At 40.4% G+C, this 20,207-nt stretch overlaps 1 protein-coding gene across 5 annotated transcripts in view; it reads right to left on the reverse strand.

The window, feature by feature from the left end:
* Window positions 1-247: 247 nt before the first annotated feature.
* The window catches only part of SPAG9 (sperm associated antigen 9), a 139,247-nt gene continuing 119,287 nt past the window's right edge, over window positions 248-20,207 (reverse strand). For 3 of the 5 annotated variants that reach the window (XM_059378820.1, XM_059378824.1, XM_059378822.1), the window contains 7 exons: window positions 18,630-18,778; window positions 17,292-17,463; window positions 15,297-15,410; window positions 13,820-13,858; window positions 12,706-12,882; window positions 9,946-10,095; window positions 248-3,860 (listed from right to left, as the gene is read on the reverse strand). In XM_059378820.1, coding sequence (XP_059234803.1) covers window positions 3,745-3,860; window positions 9,946-10,095; window positions 12,706-12,882; window positions 13,820-13,858; window positions 15,297-15,410; window positions 17,292-17,463; window positions 18,630-18,778 — 917 coding nt within the window. In that variant the 3' untranslated portion in view covers window positions 248-3,744. The remainder of the gene's footprint in view (window positions 3,861-9,945; window positions 10,096-12,705; window positions 12,883-13,819; window positions 13,859-15,296; window positions 15,411-17,291; window positions 17,464-18,629; window positions 18,779-20,207) is intronic. The other 2 variants (XM_059378821.1, XM_059378823.1) reach the window with 1 other exon arrangement.

Below are 20,207 nucleotides of genomic sequence, written 5' to 3' on the forward strand. Positions count from 1 at the left end.
AGCATGCCCACATTTCTAGAAAGCCCTATTGTCTATTACTCATATCTCATTTGAACATGTGAACCAGGCAGACATGTTCTTCATGTATTCCCCACTGCTCACCTTCACCAGTGCCGAATGCTGACCATCCTTGCCCTCAGAAATGCCTGCCGTGTTTGACGGGGGAAGATTAATAGACTGTTGAACAAAAACCAAGTTCAGGCCCCTAGGAAAGGCAAAACCAAAACAAAATACACTGGGCCTCATACATGTTTCATATACATATTTATATATATTTTTCATGTACAAAGTTACATTCCGAACCCCAGGGGTTCCATAATAGAAATAAATACTGAAATAACTACATTGCTAATTGAGCTTTTTGCTCATAGAAATGAAGCCTCAGCCTCTAAGAGACAACAAGTGGGACATTCTAGAACCCATTTTTCAGATTATAGAGGCCAGGAAAAGCCTGGATAAAATGTCTAGGACAAAAAACAAATTCAGAACATAAAATGGTTAAAATATATTCAAATATATTGAGAAATGTACGACAAAATTAATAATAAAAACTTAATTTTTTAAGAGAAAGAAAAAGACATTTAGTGTTACAAAATAGCATAACCCTGTTAGAAAAGCATTTATGATTCCCACATTTAATTCTCTCTTCTCCGCTCTTCCCATGTTATAAACTGGGGCCAAATGAGTCCCTTTCTCAACATGATCAATTAAGAAGAGCCCTAAATCTGCTTGAGTCCTTTGGTAACGATCATAATACTCACAAGGAAATAAATATTCAGTTCCACAGCATTTGCAAGAAAGACGCACATTCTTTAGGACAGTTAATATTATGAGACAACTGTTTTGCTTTGTTTCGTTACTAAGGCAGCCTATGTTAAAGGGTCTATTCTCAAATTTAGTTAGACCTTTACAAAAAATGAACAATACAGCAACTGAGAGAATGTATTTTAATCTTCTCTATGCAAACACACTTAATTTGAAAAGTTATGTGCTGCATACTTTGTGCTCAAAATGTTTTACACTCTCAACAAGCTGCATCTACTAAGATATTTCGTTCCTATTTAAAAAATTCAGATCCACACAGGTTGGAGAAAAACACTCTCAAAACGGTGTTCTTCAAGAATATTCTCCCACTGCCTCACGGGGATTTCAACCTGCATTTCATAGTGAGTGTTAGGTTGGCGTACAGGAAACTGACATTTTTGGACATCGGCAACGGTTGTGCATCGGCAGTTTCACACGGGTCGACCTTATACATAACCCGAGCATAACAAAACGAGAACGTTCTCGGGTATCCCTTATTTCTTCCAACCAGGGGCATTCTATATTTTTTTACATGGAGAGACCAACCCAAGGGATTCGAGACTCTTCTCTGTCCTTGAGTTGGTAGGTACAGGCAGTTTATTCCCACCATTTTGCTGCTTTCGAGAAGCTTACATTTTGGTTATTGAAGTGAATGTTACCACCCTGACCAAAGTGAACATTACAAGAATATAAGCCTATTACTGGGGAAAAGGGGGAAGAAAAGCAATCTGTAGAAAATATTTAAATGAAATTAAAAATATAAGGACAAGCCCTTAAAATAACTCATACAGTAATTTCTGTACTCTCTCTAGTCCCTGAATTAACAGGGCGACAGATAATCTGACTGCTTTAAGTGAAATAGCCGCACCCCTATATTCCTTATGTTAAAGCCAGTAAGTTCAAAAAGACCAGTCTGAACCATTGTAACATGTCTCCATCTTTCATCTTTAACTCCTCATTTCCCAGATTACATTTGGTCATTGAAACACGGTAAGAGACTGAAGAGCAAATGGGGTCTGACTCTGGGATGCTTACTTCTTGGGACTAATATTCCCAAGCACTTTGGTGTCTCCTTTTTGTGAATTTATACAACATTCCCTGAAAATGTTTAAAATTGTGGGCTTTTTGTTTGTTTTTAGGTATTGCCAAAAATGGCTCAGATTTAAATTAAAAACATAGCTTCTAAGTCACGGATAAGTGGCCCAAGTTTTGATGCCTTGAAAAGAAGTGACTGAGTAACTCAAGCAAAAAATTATCCTTTTAGTACAGCTTTCACCAAAGGCGCTTTCCCTTCAGGCCATCTAAAGTGGCCACAACTTTACTGAGTACACGATGTGCTTAGAGACACATGTGGCCAAACGGATCCAAAGGCCTCCTCCAGCTCATTAAATCCCACGTATTTATGATCCAGCTGACTCTGTAGATGCTTGAAGGACAGTGGCATACTTTTTATAACTAAGTCGCATGACATTCAGAAAGAACAAATCCCTGGCACGTTAAGAACACGTACACGGTCTCAGGCCTGTGTTTGCTTACTTTTCCTTCAAGACGTCGTTCTGAAAACTGGGGGTCTTTCTTCAACAGGCTTAGATTTAAAAAATAACACTTAAGTTTATATTTAGTTTTGCTTCAAGAAATGGTAAATCACACATTTTCAAGAAGCTGGAGAGGGAAAAACTGCAGCATAATGGTTTTTGAAAAACTTACGAAACAAGAAAATCAGTTAAACCCAGACTTGGTTTTTTAAGCGGGGTCCATGCAAGAAGATGAACATGTCAGCTTTTACTCTGGTATCTTGGCTTTGTCTTCTTTCCCTTCGTAGTTTTCCTCTTTGAAGATGGCATTTTAATCTCAAAAGAGCACAAGAGCTTAAAGGTGGCATTTACATACAAAATATCAAGTGCTCGCTGTTCTGTAATTTTACACAGAACAAAAGAAAATACTGTTTCTCACCGAATCCCTTATTCGGTTCATAGGCCACTCTATCACTACTGCAGCTTTGTTCTAACTCACTGGTAAGACCAGTACGAGAACAAATGGTCAACAGGTGAATTTTTACATGGAAAAAGAAAGTCAACAAACCACCACCATTCACAGGATGGTGAGAGAGGAACCCAAAACACAATTTCCTTTAAAATAAAATTAAAAAAAAATTCTCCCATTGTTGAAGCGATCTTCTGAGCCTTATAAATAATAAATGTTTCAGACATGTCAGTATGAAAATGAGTGAGACTAGTCTCAAAAAATAATAATAATCAGAATATTCAGAGAGCAGGCCTCATAAACATTAGAGCTCTAATAAGTCAGAAACAGGAAACTTTTATTTAAATAGTGTAGTCTTAATTTCTTTAATATAAAATCCCCCCAAATCTAATGAAAACAAGGTTTTATATACCATATAAACAAGATTTGTCAGATTTGAAAGTGAAAGTGAAAGTAATTTACAGTTAGCTTTTAGCCCCCTGGGACATTTAGAGAAATCCTGATAATCCATCTGATCCTAGTTTGTGTCAATTTTATGATACATTGGGGAAAACTTTAGTATTGTACTTAATGGTACAATTTCACTTATCAAGTGTTCCCATTAATTCCATTATTAGTGACAGCTAAAAAGTGACCCCATCAAACAAAGTGAGTGATGTGAACCGTGGCAGAGTGAACCACACTGGATTGCTCTCTATAAGTCACCAGCTGGCCTCGAGGAAACATTCTTTGATTTGTTCCTAACGCGCTGCAGTTGCCTAGAACAGTGGCGCAGCGACACAGCTCGCTCCCGCATTGTTATGGTAGGACAGGCTCTGTAATGTAAAGTTAACAGGGGAAAATGCTCACACAGTATGTGGTGAAACTTCTTTCACAAAAAGAGCATTAAATAAAGGGGCAAAGGGAAATGAAACCATGCAGAAGAGACAGCTGCCCCGTCTCCACCTTTTGACGGGCTCACTCACTGCCGTACATCACTTGCCACACGATCAGGTGACTCCTTTCTGCTTTGGCGACAGAAGGTTCAAGTGGAAGATCCTCTCCAAGAAGTTCTGATTCTCCACCTTCATCACCTGGGGGATGGTGACAGGAGCTCAAGTTAGGCTGAGCATAGAGTACACAGGCCGACAGCCAGTTATGTCGTCGGTTAGTCTGCATGGTTAGTCTGCAAACAGGACACACAAAGCTTGGCCGACGCCCATGGCAGAGAACACGGTCCAAGAAATGCCAGGAGTCAGAACCTTCACTTGCCCAACTTCTGAAAGGGTTAATTCATTCTTCAGATTACATTTATAAAAGCAAGCTTACTGCACGACATTAGAAACTTATCCCAGTGTGTCTGCATACTGAGGTTAACAGAAATGAAAAGTGAAGAACGCAAAGCTGTCCAACCCCATGTTCATCCAAATGGACAGTCTTCCCTCATTTATGTCAAACTGAGAAGTGAGACGAGATAGGCCTATAAGCATGGAAGTGTGGAGACAGAGCCCATGCACCCACGAACTAGCTAAACCCAAACAACTTGTGGTTGTTGTCAGTGACAGTAAAGCTCTCCAATCAGAGATAACCCAGAGAGTCACATGGAAATAGAAACTGACTCCCTCCAGCGCAAGGAGTGGCAGATTTATCACTCAATATACTGAGTTTTTTGTTTTTTAAGATTTTATTTTATTTTTTTAAGATTTTATTTATTTTTATTTGACAGAAATCACAAGTAGGCAGAGAAGCAGGTGGGGTTGTAGGGGAAGCAGGCTCCCTGCTGAGCAGCTTGATCCCAGAAACCCGAGATCATGACCTGAGATGAAGACAGGGACTTAACCCACTGAGCTACCTAGGCACCCCAAGATTTTATTTTTAAGTAATCTCACACAATGTGGCACTCAAGCTCGCCACCCCGAGATCAAAAGTCACATGCTCCACTGACTAAGCCAGCCAGGTCCCCCTATACTAAGTTTTTTCTTCCCATGACTTTCAAGATTAGGACAGATTATGAATTAATGGTGTATGGTGGAGATGAAGAAATGAGGCCAAAACCACAGACAGGCTATAGGTTCTTCTAGAAATAGTTGAGTCAACTGGATAAATGAGGTCCTGGTCAAACATACTGCTCTCCAAGGCCCAGTGAAAGCAAACCACACTCCTCTCTACAAGGTGCATCCCCGGTTTTGTGATGCAGAACAGGGTTATTCTGACAGAACTTAGTGACAACTGGCCTCATGGGACGGATTCTTCAGCAGAATCCTACATACTGGGGTGCCTGCAGCTCAGCTGTTAGGCGTCTGCCTTCAGCTCAGGTCATGATCCCAGGATCCTGGGATCGAGACCTGCATTGGACTCCCTGCTTAGCAGGAAGCCTGCTTCTTCCTCTCCCACTCTCCTTGTCTGTGTTCCCTTTCTTGTGGTCTCTCCATCAAATAAATAAATAAAATCTTTTTTTTTTTTTAAATATTTATTTATTTGAGAGAGAGACAGTGAGAGAGAGCACGAGCGAGGAGAAGGTCAGAGAGAGAAGCAGACTCCCCATGGAGCTGGGAGCCCGATGTGGGACTTGATCCCGGGAATCCAGGATCATGACCTGAGCCGAAGGCAGTCGTCCAACCAACTAACTGAGCCACCCAGGCATCCCAAATAAATAAATAAAATCTTAAAAAAAAAAATCCTACATACTTATACACACATACAGCACACATATACACCAAGGGGCAAAGATACCCTGCTGATCTGCTAGTTTTGCCGTGTGTCTCACCTGAATTTCAGCTGGGCAAAAGAAATCATTGGTAATGTCAACTAGAAACAGTGGCAGAGAAAAAACTTGAAAGTTGGCACTTGTCAAGAGACACATGAAAGAGTACTCAACATCACTCGGCATCAGGGAAATACAAATCAAAACCACAATGAGATACCACCTCACACCAGTCAGATTGGCTAAAATTAACAAGTCAGCAAACGACAGGTGTTGGCGAGGATGCAGAGAAAGGGGAACCCTCCTACACTGTTGGTGGGAATGCAGGCTGGTGCAGCCACTCTGGAAAACAGTATGGAGGTTCCTCAAAAAGTTGAAAATAGAACTACCTTACAACCCAGCAAGTGCACTACTGGGTATTTACCCCAAAGATACAAATGTAGTGATCCGAAGGGGCACATGCACCCGAATGTTTATAGCAGCAATGTCCACAATAGCCAAACTACGTAAAGAGCCCACTGACATCCACTGACATACAAATGGACAGAGAAGATGTGGTGTATATATATACATATACACAATAGAATACTACTCAGCCACCAAAAAAAGCACACAAGCAAGAAAGAAATTAAAAAAAAAATTTTTTTTTAAGATTTTATTCATTTATTTGACACACAGAGAGAGAGATCACAAGTAGGCAGAGAGATAGGCAGAGAGGCGGGGGAGCAGGCTCCCCGCTGTGCAGAGAGCCCGACTCGGGACTCGATCCCAGGACCCTGGGATCAAGACCTGAGCTGAAGGCAGAGGCTTAACCCACTGAGCCACCCAGGCGCCCGCAAGAAAGAAATCTTGCCATTTGCAACGATGTGGATGGAACTCGAGGGTATTACGGTAATAAGCGAGATAAGTCAACTGGAAAAAGACAATTATTGTATTATCTCAATGATATGTGGAATTTAAGAAACAAGACAGAGGATCATAGGAGAAGAGAAGAAAAAAATGAAATAAGACAAAACCAGAGAGGGAGACAAACCATAAGAGATCCTTAATCTTAGGAAACAAACAGAGGGTTATTAGAGGGGAGGGGGGCGGGGAGATGGGATAACTGGGTGATGGACACTGGGGACGGAATGTGTTGTAATGAGCCCTGGGTGTTCTATAAAGCTGATCAATCACTGCCCTGTAGCCCTTACACAAATAATACATTAGATGGTAATTTTTAAAAAAATGAATATACCCTAAAAAATATATGATTAGAGATCAATTTCCCTGTGAAAACAGTATCTACTCTGTAATTCTTCAACATTTATTGAGACCTGCTTTGTGAAAAGAATTCTTTACAAAATGAATTCAGCAGTTTTGGATATTGTTTGTGCGTAGTCACTTAGCTTTTAGGTTTTCCTGATCGTATTTTCTTAATCTCTGTAGTCTTTGGTTTTTTATTCTTTTTAGGCATATTAAAGTATGAACATTACTCAGTTTTTCCTTTATATATTTTAATATTTAGTTATTTGTAAAACTTATCTGCATATTTTCTTCTATCTTTCTCTAGCTTATTAATTTTCTTGTCGTCATTTGCATCTAATCAGTTATTAAACCTATTGATTAAAGAAAAGAAAAGTTGGTACTTTTCTCTGTAGGCCAAACTCTCTCTCCCTAACCCTGTGGCCCTTTCATAGCAATGTCAAACTGTGCAGTAGAACATGGTCTCGAAGACTCAAGACAAAATCAAAGAATGTGAAAAACTGAGTTTGGTTTTTAAATTTAAAAAAAATTACAATGAGGGGCGCTTGGGTGGCTCAGTCAGTTAAGTATCCGACTCTTGATTTCAGCTGAGATCAAAATCTCAGGGTGGTGAGACCAGCCCCATGCCCAGGGTGGAAGCCTACTTAAGATTCTCTCTCTCCCTCTACCCCTCCCCACCAAAATGAATAAATAAAAATCATTCAAAAAAATAAAAAATTACAAAGGTAATGACAAATTAGTTGGCCGAGATCAAAAGTTGTTGGTATTTGAGTTGTTTTGTTTTGAAGGTTCTGCTGTTTAGAATCACTATTTCCTAGGGTTCTACATCCTACTTAATTAAACCACTAAACTAGAAGACTGGTGGTGAACAGGTGGAGGGGATGAAGAGCACACCTGCTGTGAGGGGCATGGGTGACATATGGAAGTGCTGAGTCACTACCATATACCTGAAACTTTTACAACACTGGAAGTAACTACACTAGAATTAAAAACAAAATAAAACCCAAAAAACATGGGATTGTTGGGATCAATTTTTCATTGTTAAACTATTACAGGAAGTGGAAATGGAATAAAAAAAGACCAAATTCACTTTTTTTTTTTTAATGAATTTATTTATTTATTTATTTATTTTTAAAGATTTTGTTTATTTATTTATTTGACAGACAGAGATCACAAGTAGGCAGAGACGCAGGCAGAGAGAGAGGAGGAAGCAGGCTCTCTGCCGAGCAGAGAGCCCGATGTGGGGCTCGATCCCAGGACTCCGAGACCATGACCTGAGCCGAAGGCAGAGGCTTTAACCCACTGAGCCACCCAGGTGCCCCCCAAATTCACTTTTTAAAAAAGCATATATACATATTAGAATTAACCTATGCTTTTCTTTTTTTTTTTTTTAAGAATTAACCTATACTTTAAGACAAGTCTGCTTTTTAGGCTGGATTAACTAGAGATACTGACTAATGTGGTTAAGCAATTTTTATGCTGTTTCCACCAGGCTCCACAATGAAAGGAATTTCTAGTGGACATGGAAAAATCAGAGAGATTTTAATAACATAGTCTTCAGTATGGTTCTAACTGCCGTGTTGCCCTCCAAGGAAAAGTGGCCCTAATCACTCCAGCTACATGGAGTCCCTTTCTATCAAGGAATTCTGCACCAATAGTCAATTACTTAAAATGTTTTTTTTTTTTAAGACTTTATTTATTTTTTGGACAGACAGAGATCACAAGTAGGCAGAGAGGCAGGCAGAGAGAGAGGAGGAAGCAGGCTCCCTGCTGAGCAGAGAGCCCCATATGGGGCTGGATCCCAGGACCCTGGGATCATGACCTGAGCTGAAGGCAGAGGCTTTAACCCAATGAGCCACCCAGGCACCCCTACTTAAAATATTTTAAACTAACTTCATTCCCGTTGACATCACCAGAATTAATCAATTCCTAAACTTCACATTAACATCTCCCCTTAAAAACGTGTAAGTCTTTTGCATCAGATATTCTGATTTATACTAATTTATGTGGCCCACTGTCCTTTACAGGGCCCTAAATTTCATTCTACTTTCTTACAGAACTTATAACGTATAAAGGATAAGTCACCAGTCTACAACATTACATTCTCTAAACCCTTATGTTTAGGAACTTTCTGAATCATTGTGATTTCAAGCACATCCAAGGATCCCTTTATTTACAGCAAATAAGTAAATTTACATCATAGTCTCTTAAAGTTGACAAAGCACTACACTTTCCCAAACATCAAACCTCAGATCTCTGCTTTTGTGGTCCCCCTCTGGCCATTCTTTCTCAGATTCTTTCATAGGCTCTAATAGTTCTTTAAAATGGAATAATAATACAGGGTTCTCTATCCTAGAACCTCTTCTTTTAGCCCCTGCACACTCTCCTTGGGTAAGCTCATCAACCCTTGTGGTTTTTAGTACCACTGGATACAAATGGTCTCCAAATCCCTCCCTTCTGAGATATAAAATATATTTTTTTAAGATTTTATTTTTAATTATTTGACAGAAAGTGAGAGAGCACAAGCAGGGGGAGGGAGGTGGGGGTGAGAAGCAGACTCCCCGATGAGCAGGGAGCCCCATGCAGGACTCAATCCCAGGATCCTGGGATCATGACCTGAGCCAAAGGCAGACACTCAACCATCTGAGCCACCCAGGTAACCGGAGACATAAAATCTTTATAACCCAAAGCCCAGTGGCCATCTTCCACCTTGACAACTCCCAGCTTCCATGTTCTTCATCAAGGTGATGCCCAACATCAAATTCCTCTCTCTCCCTCCAGATCTCCCTCTTCTGTTCTGATAGTCTTTATCTCTGAGTAAATGGTCAGCCCTCCTTTCCCTACATGCTATTAGTTACTAATTCCCCATCATACTGCTTTATCTATTCCTTTTTTTTTTTTTTTTTAAAGTAATCTCTACACCCACTACGGGGTGGGTGGCTCGAACCCACAACCCCAAGATCAAGAGCTGCATGCTCTTTTGAGCCAGCCAGGCACCCCAAACCCTGCTATTTTTGAATGCTCCTTCAAACAAATACATTGTGGTATGAAAAGAAACTGAAAAAGAAAGAAAGAAGGAGAAAGGGGAACTATAAACTCCTTTTGCAAGTAAAGAATTGAAAGAAAACCTCTTAGAAATCTGTTATCAGAGTAGTTTCTTGTTTACTATGAGTGAAAATTCAAGTTACAGGACACAAGTGGAGACTGAGCTCCCAGAATCCATGTCTTACCCATTCGGAAGTCAATGTAGCCCTCTCCTCCACTGATGACGAGCATAGACTTCAGGGGCGCCTGGCTGCCGGGCTCCTGTGTAGATGGCCCTGCCTTGTCACCTGTTAGATCTGTGCCACTGCTGCCAGTTTGTGGGCTGACAACTTGACCTGTTTGTGCAAAAACAGAAGTGGATGTTACTTATCAGACTAGGGTGGGAAGACTCGTTTTCTCTGAATATTTTCAGAAAGTTGAACAAAAAGGTAAATATATTCTGGTACAACCAAAGTACTGGGGATGCCAGAAGCCTCTACATGATCTGAAAATATCTATAAAAGTCTTAAGAACCCAATTTGAAAATCTAAGTAGAGCCATTTTGTACCAAAGCAGGAATGGGTCCAAGACCCATTATGAGATCTGTGTATGGCCAGGCTGATCTTCACTGCCTGCTTCAGACTATTACAATCTACATCTTTTTAACCTGAGGGGCAGAGGAAAGGGTACATGTGCATTTGTAAAAGAGATAAGGTCTTCAATGCAAGCCCTATGAGTTCGGATATTCATAATTAATATTTAAATGTATTTTGAATCCATGGTATTCCTCTCATATTTAAGAAAATTGCATCTTATTTATAATTTAGCTTACTCAAATAAAATTACTAGCAAATGTGCCATTTATTCTAAATTTAAGTTCTAAGGTAGAATACTTGCTTGAAATGGTTTGAAAACCTTTAATATGCATAGTTAAATGAACTAGATTTTTAGGTATAAATATTAATTAAAAAAAAAAAAAAGAGGGGCGCCTGGATGACTCAGTGGGTTAAAGCCTCTGCCTTCAGCTCAGGTCATGATCCCAGGGTCCTGGGATCGAGCCCTGCATCGGGCTCTCTGCTCAGCAGGGAGCCTGCTTCCCTTCCTCTCTCTCCACCCGTCTCTCTGCCTACTTGTGATCTGTGTCTGTCAAATAAATAAAATCTTCTAAAAAAAATGAGAAGTTGAAGAATATATATGCAACATAACTAAGTTCAAAAATAGAAAAAAAAAGACTACACATTGTTTATAGATTTTTTCAAATGTAAAAATATAAAAACATGGGCAGGATACCTGTCAGTTTTAGGACTGTGGTAACAGATGGAGAGGAAAAGGGGAATAGGTTGGGACTAGAGGAATACAAAGAAGACTCAAAAGGGATTCTAGGACTCTTTTTTCACAAAAGCAAAAAGATACTGCTATCAGCAATTCCATTTTTAGGAATTTATCCTAAGGAAATGACTATGTAAATATACAAGGTGTATATTTCAGGAAGCTCATTACCATGTTGTTAAGAATACTGAGTAACTGGTTAGGGTACCAGGTGCCAGCTCTGCACACTGAATCATTTCATCTTTGGAACACCCTCAGGAAAATGAAGACAACGGTTAAGTTTATGTGCCATTCTGACTAGGCTCTGGTGCGCAGACCTGTGGCCAAACTCCAGTCTAGGGTATTGCTGTGAAGGTGTTTTTTTAGATATAATTCACACTTATATCAGTGGACAAGAGTAAAGCAGATGATTCTCTATAATGTCGGTGGGCCTCATCCAATCAGCTAAAGACCTTCAGAGAAAAAGGTCCCCCGAGGAAGAAGGAATGCTCTGGACTCCAGCTGCAACATCAACTCTTTCCTGGGTCTCCAGCCTGCTGGACTCCCTGCAGATTTCAGACCTGCCAGTCCCCAGAATCACATGAGCCAATTCCTTAAATTAAATCAATCACTTGTTCTCTCTTATACCTATTGGTTCTGCTTCTCTGAAGAACCCTAACACACTGAAACACTATCATGTCCAATGTCATGCAGCTGGTGTGGTGTTAGAGTTGAACTTTGTAGAGCTCCAAAACTTATGTCTCAAGAAGGAAAATAATTCAAAATGTGGGTCCTGCTTGCACACAGTCAGTCACATCAGTTTAATATTCTTTTTCTTTTTTTAAAGATTTTATTCATTTGACAGAGAGAGAGAGATCACAAGTAGGCAGAGAGGCAGGCAGAGAGAGAGAGGGGAGGAAGCAGGCTCCCTGGGGAGCAGAGAGCCCGATGTGGGGCTCGATCCCAGGACCCTGGCATCATGACCTGAGCCGAAGGCAGAGGCTTTAACCCACTGAGCCACCCAGGTGCCCCCAGTTTAGTATTCCTAATGGACAGAACATTTTCCCCTGGACAGCACCACTGGCACCTTTCATCTAGATGGTGCTATATAGTTCCAAAGTACTTTAGTTAATTTTCACAAAAATGAGGTCAGCAAAGCAGAGATTAGTCATGTCCACTTAGGAAATGAGGACGAGTCTCAGAAGTGAAGTGACTTGCTCAAGATAACTAGGCAAGTGGCGAGGCGGGGACTCCTAGTCTGCTGCCCTTTGCCACAACAGAGAAAGGCACCAAACCACGGTCTCCTTCGCTTCCTGTATATGACCTTGACGAGAGGGGCTTCTGTCTACCATCTCCTTTATTAGGCCATGATCGTTTCTGATATTCTGTGGTGACAAAACAGTACCACCACTTTTTAAAAGCGAGCAAGTCTCTTAAATAAAAATCAACAAGTTTGTTCTCGGGGAGAGAAGAGAGATTCCAAAACAATTTCATTGAAATATCCCTACAGTGCTTTATCTATGCCTCTGTTATAACTTTTCGTATATTACACTGGAATTATTTGTAATGCCAGTTCTTAGCATTAGACTAGGTAGTGGAACCAAGGGTTAGAGGAGAGACAGTTATATGCAACCTCTTGACAGAATAATCTAACTCACCTGGGACTGCCACAAAGAATTTCACAGCATCCCGGTGCCCATGGAAGCAAAGCTGTGCATGTGCCATCGAACAATAAGGTATAAATGTCCCCGGAGTCACTTTATCGCTGTTTTCATCACCATACACGCGGATTACACTGCCTGGACGATTTCCTGGTGCTCCTGAGGTTTTATTCGCTGCAACAGAAAAACCGAACACCAAACATTTTCCCGCTGGAAGCAGCAATGGTGTAGGATGTTACTGGTTAATCCTTATGATAGTATCTAAAAGCTACAGCCAGTTGAGGTAAAAACAATGGCAGCAATGCCAACTCAAGACAAAGCTGGGAAAAAAAAAAGGTAACATAGCATGCTAGTTATTTTTAAGTACCTCAGTAAATGGAGCAGGGGATTTTGCCAGTCTAGCAATAACTACACTTACTTTTTAAACACATCTGTTAATTAAAACAAAAACAAACTTAGTTTTAAAAAACCAAATTTGAATCTTGGGTATGTCTGCTTTATTTTTATGTATTTTTAAAATCCCCATTTTAGAAAACTAACCAGTTATACAGTTTAAAGTAAATGGGTATATTATTAAATAAAAATTTCATACTTTTATTTTCTGATTTTCCTCCCTGTGGTAAGAATATCTCCCTTGAGCGGGTGTTAAGAAGCTGTGTTTAAGAGGATGCAGCCACTCTAACAGAGTAGCTTTTATCTACACCAGACTGAGGGCTTGCTGCATTACTGTAGAACAACCAGACTCACAAAACATCCCCATTCCATGGGCCAGTAAGTGAATGAAAGAAACATGGTTGGTAATAAGAGTAAACAATGGAGATTAATGGCAGTTTTAAGAGATGCGTCGTGTTTTTACTGGAAGGAAAACAAAGTCTGGAAGAAAGTTCAGCTGCAACGAAAGATGATAAATACATGAAGCTGCTGAGCAGTAGTTTGGTGGCCGTGGAACAAACGTTAAAAAATAAAACCAACAGAGAACGCCTGCTGCGATGCAGTGATTGTGAGAGGATGGCACTGAGGAACATTCAAGAGGGCATCTAGAGCCGGAGGACAGCCTCCTGGTGGGCATGAGAAGCCAGGAAGAAGAGCTGGGTTCAGGATCTGCACTTACCCCTCAGCCCCAGTAAGCGTCCCTGGTGGAGGATTACGGCTACAGTGAGAGAGGAGGAAAGGGACATGGAGAGGTGCATGGCAGGGGGGACGAGCACTACCATGAGCCTCCACTCTCACAGCTTCTCTTCTATCTGCTAGCTTGGCGCTCTAAGCTCCTCACTACAGTAACAGAATCCAACTTGGTGTGATACCAAGTAACATGGAAAGTTCTTACCAAAGCTTCTGTAGACCATCTCTGCTCAAAAAGGACTATTTGATTTGATCACTGTGATTTTGCTTTTCTTAATTATAAAGCGATTTCAGAGAATAAGAACTTAACAGGGAGCATTTCCTAAATGCGAATATTTCCCCCTTTTCTTTAAGAAATCAGGTTCAGGGGCGCCTGGGTGGCTCAGTGGGTTAAGGCCTTTGCCTTCAGCTCAGGTCATGATCTCAGGGTCCTGGGATTGAGCCCCGTGTCAGGCTCTCTGCTCAGCAGGGAACCTGCTTTCCTTCCTCTCTGCCTACTTGTGATCTCTGTCAAATGAATAAATAAAATCTTTCAAAAAATAAAGAGAAAAAAAAAAGAAATCGGGTTCAAATAGCTATGCTAAAATGGAATTCTCTTTTATAAAGAAGGGAGATGAACTCATGCAGATTTATAAGTAATTGCACAAAAGACAGTTGGGATTAAGAACTTGGGTTCTTCAAAGGCTCCAGACAGACCACCTTCCAAGCATCTCCCCTTCTCCCTGAAGAAAGGCAGGCAATTCCTCAGAATTATTTTATCTAATTATCAACTTATTTTCTGGACTTATGGCACTTGTTTTCAAACCATTCCCGGCCCATGAATTCTGTAACACAAAAATGCTTATTTGATGAATAATCAATGTAATGGAACATAACATGAAGAACATACAATGTACACTTTGTTCACAAAAATAACAATAATGAAACATAATGTAAAAAACATACAATGTACATTTTGTTCACATCCTTCTCACATACAGGAGAGAATGTTTGTCTCCAGCATCACAAGCACTTGCTAACCTAAGAAACTTTTCCCACATTTTCAAAACCTCAAATAAGTCAAGTGGAATATCCTATAGTAACTGCCAGAGGGATGTGAAGAACCAGAATGATTCTAGGCCCTGTTTCTGGACATTGATGTACTAACCCTTAAGAAAGCCAGATGTCAGCCTTTATTTAAATAATGAAATAGGACTGTGATCCCTGAATTTCGAAGAAAAGCCTCCCACAATGGAACATTTTTAGTTATAAAGGTTGGTCCCGACAGACATTATTAATTCACTAAAATGTATACGTTTTGTAGAAGTAATGAAGAAACAACAGTTAGGTCTTTGTCATCAGCTGAGTTCCTGGATTACCATAGATTTGCTAATACCAAAATCATTCCCTTTGCCTGAATTCTGGACACAACTACACCCTGCAACTCTTCTGTCTGCACTGTGACAGTCAGCTAAAAATATACTTACTTTCTGTCAGTGGGATGGAGATGATGACACCGTTTCCTGTCCCCACCCACAAACGATTGCAAGACACCATAAGAGCTGTGATCCTCACAAAAGAGAAGCCCAGTTTTCCAGTACCTGTACAGTGGGTGGGAAAAAATCTTTATTGAGAAACTAGAACAGATGATGTCTTAAGCTCCAAATCCCTTAGAATGGCTAGATTAATACAAGACAGAATAAATGTGATCAGAGCTAGTTGGATGTTTCCTAAAGGTGCATATCAAAGCAAACTTTCATTGGGCTTTATCACCTGTCTGATAACTCACTGTTAATGGAAAAAGAAAATTCTACAAGTGGCTGACATTACATTATCATTCAGAAAAAAAATACTGTTAATCAAGAGGTATGACACAAGATTTAATTAAGGAGCTGCCAAACCAAACCCAAAACAAAACAAAACAAACAAACAAAAAAAAAAACAGAGTTTGCCAGATTGGAAAACCCAAGGTCCTTTGTTTTTATAAGCCAAAAGAGAGAGTTCTACTTTGCCTTAAATTTATTTGCATAGATAAAAACAATCTTTAAAAGAACTTACAGTCTTTCCTTATTTACACATTTTGATTCTAGAGCAATTTTGAAATCTTAGGGTATCACAGGCATGTAATTTAGGGAGAACAGATGCATTTTTTTTATTTGAAAGGAACTTTTAACAACAGATTTTATTTTCTGAGTCTTGAAAGAAAAATTCTTAAACAGATAATCATACATTTAAGACAAATAACATTTACTTACTCACAAATTCTACTTACAATAACTGAGAATATGATCACAGACAGTGTTAGAAGCCTTAATTACCATTCAGTCTAAGCTAGAGATCTTTAAGCTATGGTCAAAATATATTCCTGAAATTGGGGGGCCTGGGTGGCTGTTGGTTAAGCACCGGACTCCTGGTTTCATCTGAGGTCATGATCTTGCAGTCCTGGGATCGAGCCCCCCACTGGGCTTTGTGCTCAGTGTAGAGTCTGTATTAGATTCTTTCTCTTTCTCCCTCCTCATCTAACCCCTCCCCGCTTGTGCACGCTCTCTCGCTCTCTCTCTAAAATAGTCTTTAAAGAAAAGTATATTCCTAAAATTAGTTTGCATTTATGACATTCCTAATACTCAGAGTGCTAGATTAGAAACTAAGGATATAGGATGGAATATGCCAGAGATGGTCCCAGTTCTTTGTGGGTCTTCTGGTCTTTGTGGCAAGAAAGACAACAAGCTAGAATCAAATATTATTGATGCAACCACAGTAATAAGCCCATGAAGAGAAAGCACGAGAGGACCTTTATCAAATTGGGAAATCAGGCAAGGTCTATTCTCCAGGTGACACGTAAGTTTCAGCCTGAAAACCAAGTAAAAAGGGACCAAGAAGAACTTCTCTGGCAGAGGATATAACACATATGAGGAGCCCGAAGTGGGAAGGAACCTGGTGAGCTCAGGTCAGTGTGAGCAGACAGAGTGAGTGAGGAGAGTGGTCCAGGCCCCTGGACCAGTTCTTCTGGTGTTGTCACAAAATGTCACCTCACCTAAGGTAGGAATATTCTAAAAGTGGCTGGTGTTACGTAAGTATGTCACGGTGGTACTGGCACCTTGGTTACTATGCAGCGAACAGACTGCAGTGGAAACACAGAGACCGGTTAAGAGCTTCACGGTTATCTAGCAGGGTAAGGATGGTGGCCTGGCCTACAGGGATAATGGTAGAGATAAAGAAGTAACTAATTTAAGATATTTTTGGAGACAGACTTGACAGCTCCTAGTGATGGATTAGGTGTGCGGAATAAGAGAGGAGTCAAAAATGATCGCAAATTTCTGTCAAGAGCCACAGGGTACACGGAGCATCTGCCTGACGCTTCGAGTGATAAGAGCTCACCAGTCCTGAGGCAACTTATTCATTCGTTCTACCTAGCATTTGAGACCATTTAAAAATAAAACATTTTCTTCAACTGACATAGATAGAATGCTTTGGAAGCTTACCTAACATTTTGCTTACATAAGGCTCAATGTCCACATCCTGTAGGTGCTGGTAAGTGTGTGCATGATAGAGACGAAGTGTGGAATCCAAACGAATGGAGACCCACACACCGTCCCCCACCCACGCAAGCTGCCGCACCTGGCTCTCCTTCCTGGGGTGCGCGTCAAAAGATTTCTAGGAAAGATTGTTCAATCACAATGTTATTTTGATTAAACAGGAGTTCATGTTTAAAAGCTGTGCTAATTTACACAGCAATCTGGCAGACCATGTATTAGAAGAGGCGCGTAAATAGTATTTACTAAATAGGATGACTCTGACATATACAAATGCTTTTATCCCAGACTGTGGAACAAAAGACAGAACAAACAGCTTCAGGATGCTGGACTTGGGCACTGTGCAGGGTATCAACTTACCAAAGTAACACTGGCATATCCAGACTCTGTAACAGTGTTCAACAAAAAGCCTGAATTTGATCTCGGGATTTTGTATTGCTGCAGAGCAACGCATGAAGTAAAAGCCTATTTAGAATTAAACAAAAAGGAACCTACATTGCTCTGTGTGTGTATCTCTGCATGCAGGAACTAGATTTGGAAAAAAGGGATAAGGCCTTTTACCTTAAATTTTTTTTGACCTTTTTCTTTAACAATTAGAATGAATTTGTATATTGCGGCAAAACTTTTAAGAGAGCAATGCTAAGAGGTTTTTATTTTTAAAACAAGTTGCCAATTGCAATCTTATTTCTCAGTCTCTGACACAGGTATGAATTTTCCTAGATCCACATGGAGTGACAGAGACAGGGGAAACCTCCTTCCACAAAAAACCCAAGCGTAAGTACACATATCAAGAACCAAGAATCCCAATAATACACGCGTTACATCTATGGATATTCAGACACACATTTAAATATTCATGTGTGCATCCTCCTTCCTTAAAAGCAACAACAACAAAAAAAAAACCAAAAAAACCATTTCCCACCATAGTCAAAAGTGGCAAGAGAGGTGAAGTAACACAGAAAGCTGTCACCCAGGGGCACCTGTGGCTCAGTCAGTTAAGCGGCTGCCTTCGGCTCAGGTCACGATGCCAGGATCTTGGGGATGGAGCCCCACATTGGGCTCCCTGCTCAGCAGGGAATCTGCTTCTTTCTCTCCCTCTGCTCCTCCCCCCAGCTCTCTCTCTCCAAAAAATAAAATTTAAAAATCTTAAAAAAAAAAAAAGCTGTTCTCCAATCCATCATTGATGTGCCCTTTAGACTCAGAAAACAGTTTCTAAAGAAGTTAAATATAACTATAGTCTTCAGAAAAGGCAAATTCAGTAACTAAAGAAAGTATAGGTTAACTTACCTCTATTTTCATAGCCTTCGGCTGAACCACATAGACTTTGTTCCTATAGCCACACCAGACTTTGTCATGTACCACAGCCATACACCGGACGGAATGGTGAGGCCGCCCAAGGTCTAACAGGTGATAGTTGGACAAATCCCACTGTCCATCTTTAAAATAAGAAGCAAATTATTAGTTAATGCATATCACCTTTCACTCTATTTTAACATAAGAAACATTGTATTTGGGTGCATTAATACAATTATAGGTGATCACTGCAAAATACCGCATAGTTTATCTTTTCTTTGCGGAGACTGAATTCTCTCCTTCTGTCTACTTACTGCACAGTTGGGGAAGATGTCCAATGAGTCACCCGTGGCCTGGATTTCCACACTCACTCGCAGTGATGTGATAAATCAGATACCAGTTATCCGTTTGTAATAACAGTTTAAGAATCAGAATGGACTTAGTATTATTTTCTGGATAATCTTTCTCTCTCTCTCTCTCTCTCTCACTTGCATTTTGATTTATATTGTAAATGTTAAGGACAACACATTGCTAATAATACTAACACTTCAGGAATTACACACCCAATAACCTCTGATAGCAGAAATACAAATGGGAATCAGCCACTGAAAGCTTGCTTTTGTAGAGTCTGCTTGAACAATTTCAGTGAAAGAAAACGTACTGCCTCACAAAGCGGCTGTTCCATTTTCCAAAAGCTGTAACCGTCCGAAAAATACTCCCCACACCTAACTAGTTGATCTTAGAATGTCATCGCCCATCAGTCTGTAGCTTTGCGCAATGGGCACAGAAGAACTCAGGCCCACTTCATTCCTGCCCTATGTTTTCTCCTCTCAAAATGAAGCACTCTTGGGATGTGCTCTGTATGTATTACAGTTTGCAGACCCTTCATCCTAACTCTACTTTGTTCATTTAACATGCTGTCAGTCTACCGCAGCAGAGCAGGGTGATCACCAGTCCTGTTCTGGACACAAGGTTCTAGGAGGCTGAAGGTGTTCAGTAACCTGTATTAAGTTTGGGGTCGACCTTTAGGTACTTCTCATTCTTCAGACATGTTGCCCCCTTTTTACTCTTCTGAACCCCAACGTAGAACTTTACATTTATACTTATTATGCCTTTTGTCTGTTCTTCAATATAATTTTGGGTTCACTTGCCAAAACATTTACTTATTTATTTATTAAAAGATTTTATTTATTTATTTGACAGACAGAGATGAGGAAGGAAGCAGAGGAGGAAGCAGGCGAGCAGAGAGCCTGACGCGGGGCTCGATCCCCGGACCCTGGGATCACGACCCGAGCCAAAGGCAGAGGCTTTAACCCACTGAGCCACCCAGGCGCCCCCCAAAACATTTATTACCACATTTTTTCTAGGCTTTTGTACTTATTAGATGACTGACCACGAAGTGACTGAAAACCTGTGCCTCCAGTTTCATCTATAAAATGAGGATGACAACAGAAACTTCTTCATAAATTGCTGTGAGGATTAAGCTCAGAGAGTCTACAAAGGGTCTAAACAAGGTAAAAGGGAGCCCCCCACCTCTGATGATATCGAGTCATTAAGCAGCAATCTCTAGGT

This window comes from Mustela nigripes, chromosome 16 (assembly GCF_022355385.1).
Source record: "Mustela nigripes isolate SB6536 chromosome 16, MUSNIG.SB6536, whole genome shotgun sequence".
Lineage (NCBI taxonomy): Eukaryota > Metazoa > Chordata > Mammalia > Carnivora > Mustelidae > Mustela > Mustela nigripes.